The 12,609-nt window shown below is 43.4% G+C and overlaps 1 protein-coding gene across 1 annotated transcript in view; it reads left to right on the top strand.

Annotated features, from left to right (window-relative positions):
- Positions 1 to 11,227: 11,227 nt before the first annotated feature.
- The window catches only part of pnp6 (purine nucleoside phosphorylase 6), an 81,719-nt gene continuing 80,337 nt past the window's right edge, over positions 11,228 to 12,609 (top strand). The window contains exon 1 of the mRNA XM_060837845.1: positions 11,228 to 11,353. Within this exon, the coding sequence (XP_060693828.1) occupies positions 11,334 to 11,353 (20 nt within the window). The 5' untranslated portion in view covers positions 11,228 to 11,333. The remainder of the gene's footprint in view (positions 11,354 to 12,609) is intronic.

Genomic DNA, 12,609 nt, shown 5'->3' with positions numbered 1-12,609 from the left:
AATAAAACAAAACATTGAAAACAAAGGCAGTAAAGCAAAAAAAAAAGGAATAGTCAGTCCACCATATCTATGCTGGCCAACAAACTACACTCACCTCATTGACCTGCCAGTAGCTGTGGTATCTGGTGGCATCTGCATCGGTGAGGTCCAGTGAGGATTTGTTGTGGTGAGGGCGTCGATGGAGGAAAGATGGCGCTGAAGAATGGTGCCTCTTGTTTTAGCAGCATTGTGGTAACGGTGACATGTGGCTAGTCACCAGACCCATAGCAGAGCACTTAACAAAAAGGACAGGAAAGCTGAACAGTATTTCTTTATTTCTTTGCTTTACTGCCTTTATATTGAATGTTTTGTTTTATTTTTCTGTTTTAAATACCATTACAGCCATAGAGTTATAGAGATGTACAGCACGGAAACAGACCCTTCAGTCCAACCCATCCATGCCGACCAGATATCCCAACCCAATCTAGTCCCACCTGCCAGCACCTGGCCCATATCCCTCCAAACCCTTCCTATCCATATACCCATCCAAATGCCTCTTAAATGTTGCAATTGTACCAGCCTCCACCACTTCCTCGGGCAGCTCATTCCATACACGTACCACCCTCTGTGTGAAAAAGTTGCCCCTCAGGTTTCTTTTACATCTTTCCCCTCACACCCTAAACCTATGCCCTTTAATTCTGTACTCCTCGACCTCAGGGAAAAGACTTTGTCTATTTACCCTATCCAAGCCCCTCATAGTTTTGTAAACCTCTATAAGGTCACCCCTCAGCCTCCGACGCTCCAGCGAAAACAGCCCCAGCCTGTTCAGCCTCTCCCTACAGCTCAAACCCTCCAACCCTGGCAACATCCTTGTAAATCTTTTCTGAAGCCTTTCAAGTTTCACAACATCTTTTCGATAGGAAGGAGACCAGAATTGCAGAGTGACAACACTGTACAATACTTCTGACTGTATTTTGCAACAAAATACATGTGACAATAAATAAATAGCTGCTCCCAGTCTATGTTTGCCAAATCCTGTCAAATGAAATTGAAATTGGCCTACTCCCAAGTTAGACACAACTTCCTTTCCATCATGATTTGTGAAACTTATGGTCACTATTCCCAAAATGCTCAATCACTGACATTTCAACTACTCAACTGGCTTCAATCCCTTGGACTTGATCTCGCATAGTCCCATCTTTGTATACCAGCACTAATAGCTCTTCCAGATGTACTTTAAAAACCCCACCCCACCTAATTCTCTTACATGAAGGCAATTAAAATAACTCCACAGAGACTGGAATCCTGTCACCAAGTCATCCTTTATTTACAAATGGAGAAGCCTTCACATTAATTCCTCTCCCTCAGAGCCAGCTCTCAGAGTGAACAGAACCCTGACATTCCTGTTTATATCTGTCAGCCAGGGCTCCCTGATCAGACCAGATTAACAGCCCCAATCGGGGAACTCATATTCTATGAGGTCCACCTGGCTAACCTCATTACAATCACTATAGCGATTGCAGTTAATCATAGAATCCCTACAGTGTGGAAACTGGCCATTCAGCCCATTGAATCCTCCATTGATGCTGCAAACAGCATCCCACCCAGATTCACCACCCTACCATACCCATGTAACCCTGCAGTGTTAACCACTGTGCCATTGTGCTGCCCGGAATGGTCTGGCCCTAATTCTCAGGCTATACCCCTTAGTTCTAGATTTGCCAACCACACTCTTTTTTCTTGTTAATATCTTGAAGACTTTGATCAGATCACCCATTAACCTTCTGAATTCTCAAACAAACAGGCCTAGTTTGTACAACGCCTTTTGCTTTAACCCATGAAGCCCAGGCAGCATTCTTGTAAACCTATGTTATACTCCCTCCAAGGCCAATACATTCATCTTCAGTTGTGGTCCCCAGATCTGCTCACAGCACTCCTACTGAAGTCTAAGTCATGTTTTGTCCAACTGCAACATAGCTCCTTGATGCCCTTACCTTCTAGAAATCTATCTATCTCTTTGTTCAATATATTTAATGATTTTGCCTCCACACAACTTTATGGGTTAGAGATTATCACAGGCTCACCTCTCTCTAAGTGAAGACAATTTCTCCTCTTTTCAGTCCCTACACCCAATCTGTCCAGTCCTGTTAGAATTGTCAACGTTTCAATCAGATCCCCTCTCATTCTTCTCAATTCCAGTGAATACAGGCCCAGTCAATGCAACCTCTCTCCCTCCAACAAATCTACCAGCTCAGGAATTAATCTGGTGAACATTCTCTGCACTCTGTCAATGGGAGGTTTATCTTTCCTTAGCTCAGGTGCTCCTTGCTCTAGAACTGTAAGCCCTACTGCTCAAAGTCGGTGGAGGCATTGAGGCCCGTTCCTGGAGGAATTCGAAGGATTCAAGTGGGACAATGCGGTTGGAATTCAGCCATCCATGCAGGACAGGTGCAACAGCAAACAGAGGGGAAACTCTGTGAGGAAGGATGGAATGGAGGGCTCTTCTCAAAAGGTTCACATGTCCCCAGTCTGGGTGAGCCAGGCAATGTCTCAGGAGATCCCACTTTGCTGAAGAGGTGGTGACAGAGTAGTGCTCAATCAGGGTAAGGATAGCCATCCCAGTGTTACCGAAGATTACCATCACCTTTTCCTTTCGTACAATCAGATCCTTCTAGAGATTGTGATGTCAGCAACATCCCAGGGTTCACTGTCCACAAATGTATCTGACAGACATCAGAACCTCTTGACAGAGAAGAGGAAACTAGATTAGATTACTTACAGCCCAACAAGTCCACACCGACCCTCCAAAGAGCAACGCACCCAGCCCCATTCCCCTACACCTAACACTACGGGCAATTTAGCCTGGCCAATTCACCTAACCTGGAATGTGGAAGGAAACCGGAGCACCCGAAGGAAACCCACGCAGACACGGGGAGAATGTGCGAACTCCACACAGACAGTTGCCTGAGTTGGGAATTGAACCAGGGTCTCTGGTGCTGTGAGGCAGCAGTGCTAACCACTGTGCCACCATGCCACCAACAGAGTATTGGGCATTCCAATAGCGTAGGGCACATCTGACCTTGCAATCCCTGTCACATGACAGGAAGTGACACTCCATCCAACAAAAGCTTTCACGCTCTGATCATGCAGCCACATCAAGAAATTCCTCTTGGTTAAGGTGCTGTCAGAACCTTTAATGCCCTGCTCTAACTATTATCTTCAAGTCTCCCAGACAAACTGAGACAATGCAGAGTGCAGCTCAGTGGCGTGCAGCTATTTTCTTCATATAATCTCTTCGTGGCCTTCATAGGGAAGGTTACTTCATAGGGTTCGACACAGGGTTAAGCTCCTTCAGCACTGTCCCCATCAAACACTCCCAGGACATGTGCAGCACTGGGTTCGACACAGGGTAAATCTCCCTCAGCACTGTCTCCATCAAACTCCCAGGACACATGCAGCACTGGGTTCAATACAGAATAAAGCTCCCTCTACTCTTTTCTACTGAAAGTAAAACTTTCCCTACACTGTCCTCAATAAACACTCCCAGGACAGGTCCAGCACAGAGTTAGATACAGACTGAAGCTTCCTCTACTCTTTTAAACTGAAAGTAAAGCCTTCTTGGGTCTGGGTGGGATGCTCTTCAGAGGGTCGGTGTGGACTTGTTGGGCCAAATGGCCTGTTTCCACACCGTTGGGATTCGATGATTCTATGGGAAAGCTCTCTCTGTACAGTGCCCATCAAACTCCCTAGATACTTACAGCACAGGGTTAGAAATATAGTAAAGCTTCCTCTCGTCATAGAAATTTAAAGTAAAATGGCCTCTAAACTACCTCCAACAAACATTCCTGTAGCGGTTATATATGGAGGAATGCTCTCTACTCATTTAAGCTAAAAATAAAGCTCCCTTTATTCTTTTAAATTGAAAGTAAAGTTGCCTCTAAATTGTCCTCATTAAACATTCCCAGGATAGGTACAGTGTGGGGTTACTCACAGAATAAAGCTCTTTATTTCAAATAAGATGATTATGGTTTAATTAGAATCTCATCAGCATTTGTACCCAGTTTCCAGGGGTGAAATGAGGGTTACAAGGTAGGCAGGAAGGAACTGAAGAATGGACTTAGGAGAGCTAGAAGGGGGCATGAGAAAGGTTTAGTGGGTAGGATTAAGGAAAACTCTAAGGCATTATGTGAGAAACAAGAGGATGGCCTGAGTGAATGTAGGTCCAATCAGGGATAGTGGAGGGAACATGCACCTGGAGTTGGAGGAAGTAGGGGAGGTCCTTAATGAATACTTTGCTTGAGTATTCACTATTGAGAGGGACCTTGACGTTTCTGAGGACAGCGCGAAACAGACTGATATGCTCGAACAGATTGGTGTTAAGAAGGGGGTTGAGCTGAAAATTTTGAAAAGTATAAGGATAAGCAAATCCCCTGGGCCAGACAGGATATACCCTAAGTTACTAGAGGAAGTGAGGGAAGAGATTGCTGTGCCTTTCACGATGATCTTTGAGCCCTCACTGCCCACTGGATAGTACCAGATGATTGGAAGGTGGCAAATGGTATTCCCTTGTTCATGAAAGGGAATAGGAATTACAGACCAGTCAGTCTAACGTCTGTGGTGGGCAAAGTATTGGAGAGAATTCTGACAGACAGGATTTCAGATTATTTGGAAAACCATAGTTTGATTAGAGATCGTCAGCATGGCTTTGTGAGGAGGCAGGTCATGCATCACAAACCTTATTGAATTCTTTGAGGATGTGACAAAATACATTGATGAAGGTAGAGAGCAGTGAGTGTGGCAATGGTATGGCTTTTAGCAATGCATTTGATAAGGTTCTCCATGGTAGGCTCATTCAGAAAGTAAGGAGGCATGGGATACAGGGAAATCTGGCTGGCCCATGGAAGACAGAGCATGGTAGTAGATGGCAAGTATTCAGCTTGGAGCTTAATAACCAATGGTGTTCCACAGAGATCAGTTCTGGGAGCTCTGGCCTTTGTGATTTTTATAAATGACTTGGATGAGGAAGTGGAAGGATGGATTAGTAAGTTTGCCGACAACACAAAGGTTGGTGGAGTTGTGGATAGTGTGGAGGAATGTTGGTGGTTGCAATGAGACATTGACAGGATAGGAAACTGGGCTGAGAAGTGGCAGATGAAGTTCAACCTGGACAAGTGGAACTGATTCATTTGGAAGGTCAAATTTAAATGCAGAACACAGGGTTAAAGGCAGGATTGTTGGCAGTGTGGAGGAACAGAGGGATCTTGGGGTCTATGTCCATAGATCCCTCAAAATTGCCACCCAAGTTGATAGGATTGTTAAGAAGGCATATGATGTGTTGGCTTTCATTAACAGGGCATTGTATTTAAGAGCTGTGAGGTTACGCTGCAGCTCTGTAGAGCCCTGGTTAGACCACACTTGGAATTAAAAATAGAATCAGTCTGAACACTGGGACACAGACAGACAGACTTTAACCTTATACCTTCAATGCATCATTTGAGTTGACTCGGCACCTATTGTTAAACTTTACTTGAGCATGTAACTTTAAAAAAAAGTTCTGGGAATTACATATGAAAGAACTGAAACCAACATGATCATCCTAAAAGATGAGAGACTTAACAAACAATCCAGATCCTTTTCAATATATAATTTCGGTTGCATTACACTGTAAACTTTTGCTATAAGTTCTGTGTCTTACGATCATATACTCCACAACAACATGATGAAGTGCTCTAAAAGCTAGTGCTTCCAAATAAACTTATTGAACTATAACCTGGTGTTGTGGGAATTTTAACTTTATACACCCCAGTCCAACACCGGCATCTCCAAATCATGTTCAGTTCTGGTCACCTCATTATAGGAAGGATGTGAAAGTTGCAGAGGGGATGCAGAGGAGATTTAGCAGGATGCTGCCTGGACTGGAGGATGTGTCTAATGAAGAAAGGTTGAGAGAGCTAGGGCTTTTCTCATTGGAATCAAGAAGGATGAGAGGTATCTTGATAGAGATGTACAAGGTGATGACAGGCATAGATAGATTGGATAGCCAGAGACCTTTTCCCAGGGTGGAAATGGCTGTCATGAGGAGGCATAATTTTAAGGTGATTGGAGGAAGGTTTATGGTGAGGATGCAGGCCTCTGGGGGAGTAGGACAAAATGGAGAAAGGAGCTGCACAAAATGGCTTCTGCAAAATGCACAAAAAGTTTCTGCACTGCTAAAATTAAATTGCTCTGAACCAGGCAGAAACAAGAAACTGCAGATTGATGTAATTTCAATAAAAAAACAGAAATGACGGTTAATTCTAAATTGCAGTTAGAGACAAAACGGTTCCCTGCACGCTACATGCCCATCTACAAGTAGTCTCCAAAGCTATTTAAATAACTAACCACATTTTGCAAGCTGTGAAAAGGTGACACAAGGCATTACAACTTAATCAATACCATTGGTTCCAGTCACTACCCATGAGATAATTATAATTATTACTATGGATTATAACAGATTATAACAATCAGCAATTGTTACTATGCGATCATGCTCCATGTCTGATGATGATTAATGTAGATAAACCTTATGCAAACTCTGTAAGGTTGTTGGATTCTTTTGATTGCCAAGACGTTTTCATACTTCTGGGTGAATCAGAGTCTGCCAACCCAGCGCAGTAACATAAAATAAACGATTGGCTGCATGTTAGACAAAGGGTCGTTACAGGTATGTTGATTGACCAGTCGTGGAACTGAATGACTTATAGATCATCAAGGGGAGATGTCAGATGGAGGTTCTTTACACAGAGAATAGTGAGTGGGTAGTAGCAATAGTAGTTGAGTCAGATACATTAAGGGCATTTAAATGATTTTTGGACAGGCACATAGATGATGGTCAAATGTAAGGTATGTAGGTTGGTTTGATCTTAGAGTCGGATAAAAGGTCAGCACAACTTCAAGGGCCGAATGGTCTATACTATGCTGTACTGTTTTATGTTCTATGTTCACCTCGTCCATGCCAACCAGATACCCTAAAGTAATCTAGTCCCATTTGCCAGCATTTGGCCCATATCCCTCCAAACTCTTCCTATTCATATACCCAACCAGATGCCTTTTAAATGTTGTAATTGTACCAGCCTCCACCACTTCCTTTAGCAGCTAATGCCAGATATGCACCACCCTCTACATGAAAGAATTACCCCTTAGGTCCCTTTTATATCTTTCCCCTTTCACCCTAAACCTAGTTTCGGACTCCCCCACCCTGGGAAAAGATCTTGGCTATTCACCCTATCCATGCTGCTCATCATCTTATAAATCTCTACCAATATTAACTTTTCAGAACCATGAGCTTATACAAAAAGCACCATGACAACTGAGACCCTTGCAAAAAAGCATTGGAGATCATCACCTGATTGGTCTAGGCACCAGAACCACATCTTCGAAAGCTTGTTGCTGAGCCCATCCATTGTTCTCCTGAATAGGGGGCATTGTTTTGTGTTGGACCTGTCTGGAGCTCCTGTACCAGATGAATAACTGTCTCCTCAAGGCACATTCCTTGGGGGCTTCAAATGAAGATCTGCAACTGCCTGAACTGCTGGAGAATGACCAAGTCATGCCAGCTGCCAGGAATGCCAGCACAAGTGGGGGGGGGGGGAAATGCTTACCAGGATGGTTGAACAGAATGAGTAGAGGTTCTTCCTGCTGATAAATCTCACTGGTCCACCACCGGGCACATCGACGACCACATGGTTGCCATTGATGGTGCCCTGCCCCTGAGGGCATTAAGTGATGGCATAAAATCCTTTGTCCTCTGTCCCTGTGAGCAGGCATCTGATGTCAAACAAATGTGATTATCCAACATTGATATGTAGGATGTCAAATTGCCAATGAGATGCCTTGTCAGGAGTGGATAGAAGGCAAGAAACATAATAGAGCATCAGGCAATACAGTCAGAGTTAGAAAAACAATGAAAGAAAGACAGGCTTTTTATCTGAAAGCATACAGTATTCCTGACAAGGTAGATGAATTAATAGCAATGAATGAGTATTATATGATTGCTATTACATAGGTCTGGTTACAAAGTGTCCAAAGATATTTCAGAGTAATTTGACATCTAAGAAGGGCAGGATGAATTGAGCAGGATGTAAGTTAGCTATGTTAACAAAGTGTGAGATCAGTACCATCATCAGAAAAGATGTTGGTGTAAAAAATTAAGACATAGCCTCAGTTTAAATAGACATAATGTGTCATTGTTGGAAGCAGCTATATGATTAGATTCCCTACAGTATGGAAACAGGCCCCTCAGCCCAAACTGACCCTCCAAAAGAGTAACCTACCAGGACCCATTCCCCTACATTTACCCCAACTATGGGCAATTTAGCATGGCCAATTCACCTAATCTGCACGTCTTTAGATTGTGGGAGGAAACCCATGCAGACACAGGGAGAATGTGCAAACTCCACACAGACAGTCACCCGAGGCAGGAATTGAACCTGGGACTGTGAGGCAGCAGCGCTAACCACTGAGCCACCATGCCATCCCATAACAGGATTTGAACCCAGGTCCCCAGCACATCACCAGGTCCTCTAGATTAACAGTCTAACAAGAATGCCACTAGGCTATCACCTCCTCACTCTTAGTAATTTTGAAAGCAGAGACAGGATTAATTATTGACCTCATGATAAAAGTTTTTCTCAGCAAGAATGAACTTGATATGAAGACATTTTTCTTTGAATTTGGGGATGTGAAATGTGAGACCGACACTCGAACCCTAAAATGAAATAAAGGCGATTACAAAGATATGAAGACAGAATGAGCTAAAGCAGACTGAATAAATAGGTTAAAAGGGCAGATGGTAGAGAAATAGTAGCAGGCATTCAAAGACATATCTCATGACTTTCAACACAGATAAAGTCTTGGATGAATTATATGTGGTTCACTAAGCAAGTTAAGAAAATGTTGGTTTCAAACCGAGTGAAATCTCTGCAAAGGTCCTTGGTAGCCCCAGAAATTGAAAACATTTTAGAAACCAATAAAGGATAATGAAAAATGCAATAAATTTGGTTAGAAAGTAAAACTAACTAGAAATATTTTTAAAGCACTTACAAGAAGCATTATAAAGGAAGAAAATAATTAAAGTAAATGTTGGTCTCTTCGGCAGTGAGACTGGCCAACTAATAATGGGAAACAAGGAAATAGCAGGGACTTTGAAAAAGTACTTCAAGTTTATCTCCATAAGAGAAGACAGAAAATATGTCCCATGAATAATAGAAAAACAGGGTTAAAAAGAAGATACAAACTTAAAGGAATCAGAAGCACTACAGAAAATATAACAGAAAACTAAAGGGACTGAAGTCTGGAAGGTGCGCTCATTTGGAGAAGACATTACTGCAAAGATAATAGATGCATTGTGGTTGCAATCTGCCAAATTCTCTCGACCTGACAGATTGAAACAGCACAAAAAACACTCCGTACTAAAGATAGGAGGGAGACAGAAAGCAGAAACTAAACAACTTGCTTAAAATCATTATTGGGATTGTGCTGGAGTCCATTCTTAAGAAAGTAGTTCTCAATGTTTAGAATATTGTAACACAACCAGACAGTCAACATGGTTTGATGAAAGTGAAGATGTCTTTGACAAGATTATTAGAATTCTATGAGCATGTAATGTGAAAGACAGATGAAAGGGAATGATTAATGTGTTTGGACTTCCGAAAGGTATTTGAAGGTAGAGAAGTTTATGGACAAGAGCTCACAATGTTTGGAGAAGGTGGAGAGAGGAATGTTGTAAGTGTCTGATATAAAAGCAGGGACAGAGGATTGGCTAACTACTGGCAAACAGGGAGTTGATATGAATGGATTTTTATTTCTGGTTGTAAAACAAACTGGTGAAGTACTAGAGTGATCCGTGCTCAGACTCTTGTGATACATATTGAATGGAGGGATTGCCTGAATAGTGGCCAAGGTTGTTGCTGATACAAAGCTGGGATAGCAGAACAAGCTGGGAAGGGGAAACACAGATTGAAGGAAGAGATACAAAGAGGATAAAGGTGCAGCCAAAGATTTGGCAGAAGAAGTGGGAAAATGCGAGTTTGTCCACTTTGGCAGGAAGAGTAGAGAAGAAGCAGATCACTGAAATGGAGAGAGGGTGCAGAATGTTGTGGTGCAGAGGGATCTGGGTGTCATTGTGCTTGAAACACAATGTTAGCACGCAGGCACAGCAGGTCATTAGGAAAGCAAATGGAATGTTGACCTTTATAATAAGAGTGATGAAAGTAGCGCAAACCATCAATGCAAGGAAGGCAGCAGCCGACAATTGGAGCAATACTCTTGCAGTTTGGGCTCTGTGATGATGAACGGCAACATCTCCCACAGGACTGTCCAACTGGAGGGTAGAGGAGAGGACTGACAGACAGGAAGTTGATGGATGACACTCACTCAGCACAGGTTGTGGGAGATAGGAACAGGAGTAGGCTATTTGGCCCACTGAGAAAGATGCCCTCATTGCTTTCCCTGACCCCTGACCCCGCAGCCTTGCCCACTGTGCTTCTGCCAGTGCATTGCTAGCTGGGTGACCACCTCAAGCGACCGGAGGATTTTATTGCCTATTCTTGCTGCCTCCTGCTCTGTGCCAGAGATATGTTTTCTCTCTCTCTCTCTCGGTTTTACACTTATTTGCAGTATTTCCTGTTTTAATGTTGTGGAAGCTGCTGGTCACAATCACTGAGTGGAATTTTCCACTTCCTATTTCAGGTCAGTGTTTATGGCATTTCCTGCAAAAATAACGAACCTTACCCTGGTGCTTGTGAGGAACGAGCTGCCAGAGGAAGTGGTGGATCCTGGTACAATTACAGCATTTAAAAGGTGACTGGATGGGTATACAAATGGGAAGGGTTTAGAGGGATATGGACCAATGCTGGCAAATGGGACTGTATTAGGTCAGGATATCTGGCCTGCATGGACAAGTTGGATCGAAGGGTCTGTTTACGTGCTGTACTTCACATCTCTATGACCCTTACACTCAAAAAAAATGTAAATATGCAAGCAACTCGCAATTTGCAAATCAATGGTATTAAACTGAAGGAAAATGATTTCTGATTTTATTGCAGTGAAAGTGAGCAAAACAATGAGAGATGGGGTTACCGTTCCCCGGGGAATGCCGGGCTGCTGCTGTTGTTGTGGGAAAAACGAATGAGATCCTGTCATTGTGTGCCTCACCCTTCCCCCTCGCCAGACGTCAGCCTCGGTGACTTAATCCCAGGAAGGTGGGAGGGGTGGAGGGCGGAACAGCGAGAACAACCTGAAGGTGTTTGTGAGTGTTTGTATGTGTATGTGTGTGTGTGTGTGTACGCGCATCCTGCCGGAGCTGCATTGGACCCATGGCTGAGGGAGGCTGCAGGTAAGGAGGGTCTCTCTCTCTCTCACACACACACACACCCCTTCCCTGCCTCCAATCCCTCGCTCCCAGTCACTGCTCAGGTAGTAACTAACATCTGTGTCAATTTCACTGCGCGATCCCCATAGAAACGGCGCGTGATGCTCCTCCCAGTGTGTCTCTGGGATCAGAGGGAGCTGTGTCCCTGTGTGTCTGTGTCCCTGTCTGTCTGTCTGTGTCCCTGTCTGTCTGTGTGTCTGTGCTCACAAGTTCATTACGATTGATCCGGATCCAAATCCGGATGTTAATCGGTTTTTGTTTTGAAAGGGCCCGCGAGGCAGTCACCTTTACAAACCAATTCTCTTACACAAATCCTGCAGTGACTCCCGGGGCCTTTGATTATGAACAACTTCACTCTCCATGATTGCAGTCACAGGCAGTGGTGACTCGGGAGGGTCTCTGCCCTGTCTCCAAAGCTGTCTGTGAAAGTGCAGAGACATCTGGATGCAATCGTTGATTCACGAAGCTGGGAACCCAGCCCAGAGATCAGCTCCACCTTTTTTTTTCATTCTTTTGTGAGATTTGGGTGTTCCAAGCATTTGTTGCCCAAGCTTGAACTCTGCTGGGTTGCTGGGCCATTTCAGAGGAATGGTATGTCGATCAGACCAGGTTTCGTCATTTATCCTTCCCTCGCATGAGTTACAGCAATCAGCATGCTAGTGTTCAGGGATGTGTAGGTTAGGTGCATTAGTCAGGGGTTCCTACACAATGGTTCGGGAATTGGGTCTAGGTGGGTTACTCTTCAGTGGGTCTGTTGAATCTCAAAACTTCTTGGACTACACATAAGTTACAAAAAACATACTTAATTGTAATTAAGCTGGTGAGAAATCAAATAGTCTATAGCTCAGAGTATCAGTCAAGATCTCTGTGGATGGACTAATGAGAAATCTGTTTTTAGCAAGAAAGCAATATATTTTATAACCCTTATTTTCATTACAATCTTGCATGTTCCCTTTCCCACACCGTGTAATGTTTCTTTCTCTAATTAAGTTCTCACAATTAGCATTTAGTTGATTAATACAGTTTAGTCTTATTCTGATAGATCAAACATAGCAAAAGATTTAAAATGTTTCTACATCTGGTGCCTTTCTCTTGCGACATAGCAGATAAAGCTAATCATTTATCAGTATTTTATTCATTATAAGTTCTGAGAAAGAACAACTGCAAGGTTATGCCAAGGTCCTTACATTCCTCATTCATTCTCATGGCCGCTGTGACTG

This window comes from Hemiscyllium ocellatum, chromosome 17 (genome assembly GCF_020745735.1).
Source record: "Hemiscyllium ocellatum isolate sHemOce1 chromosome 17, sHemOce1.pat.X.cur, whole genome shotgun sequence".
In the NCBI taxonomy this organism is placed as follows: Eukaryota; Metazoa; Chordata; class Chondrichthyes; order Orectolobiformes; family Hemiscylliidae; genus Hemiscyllium; species Hemiscyllium ocellatum.
The sequence above is the reverse complement of the archived record's forward strand: the minus strand, read 5'-3'. Positions and strand labels throughout refer to the sequence as shown.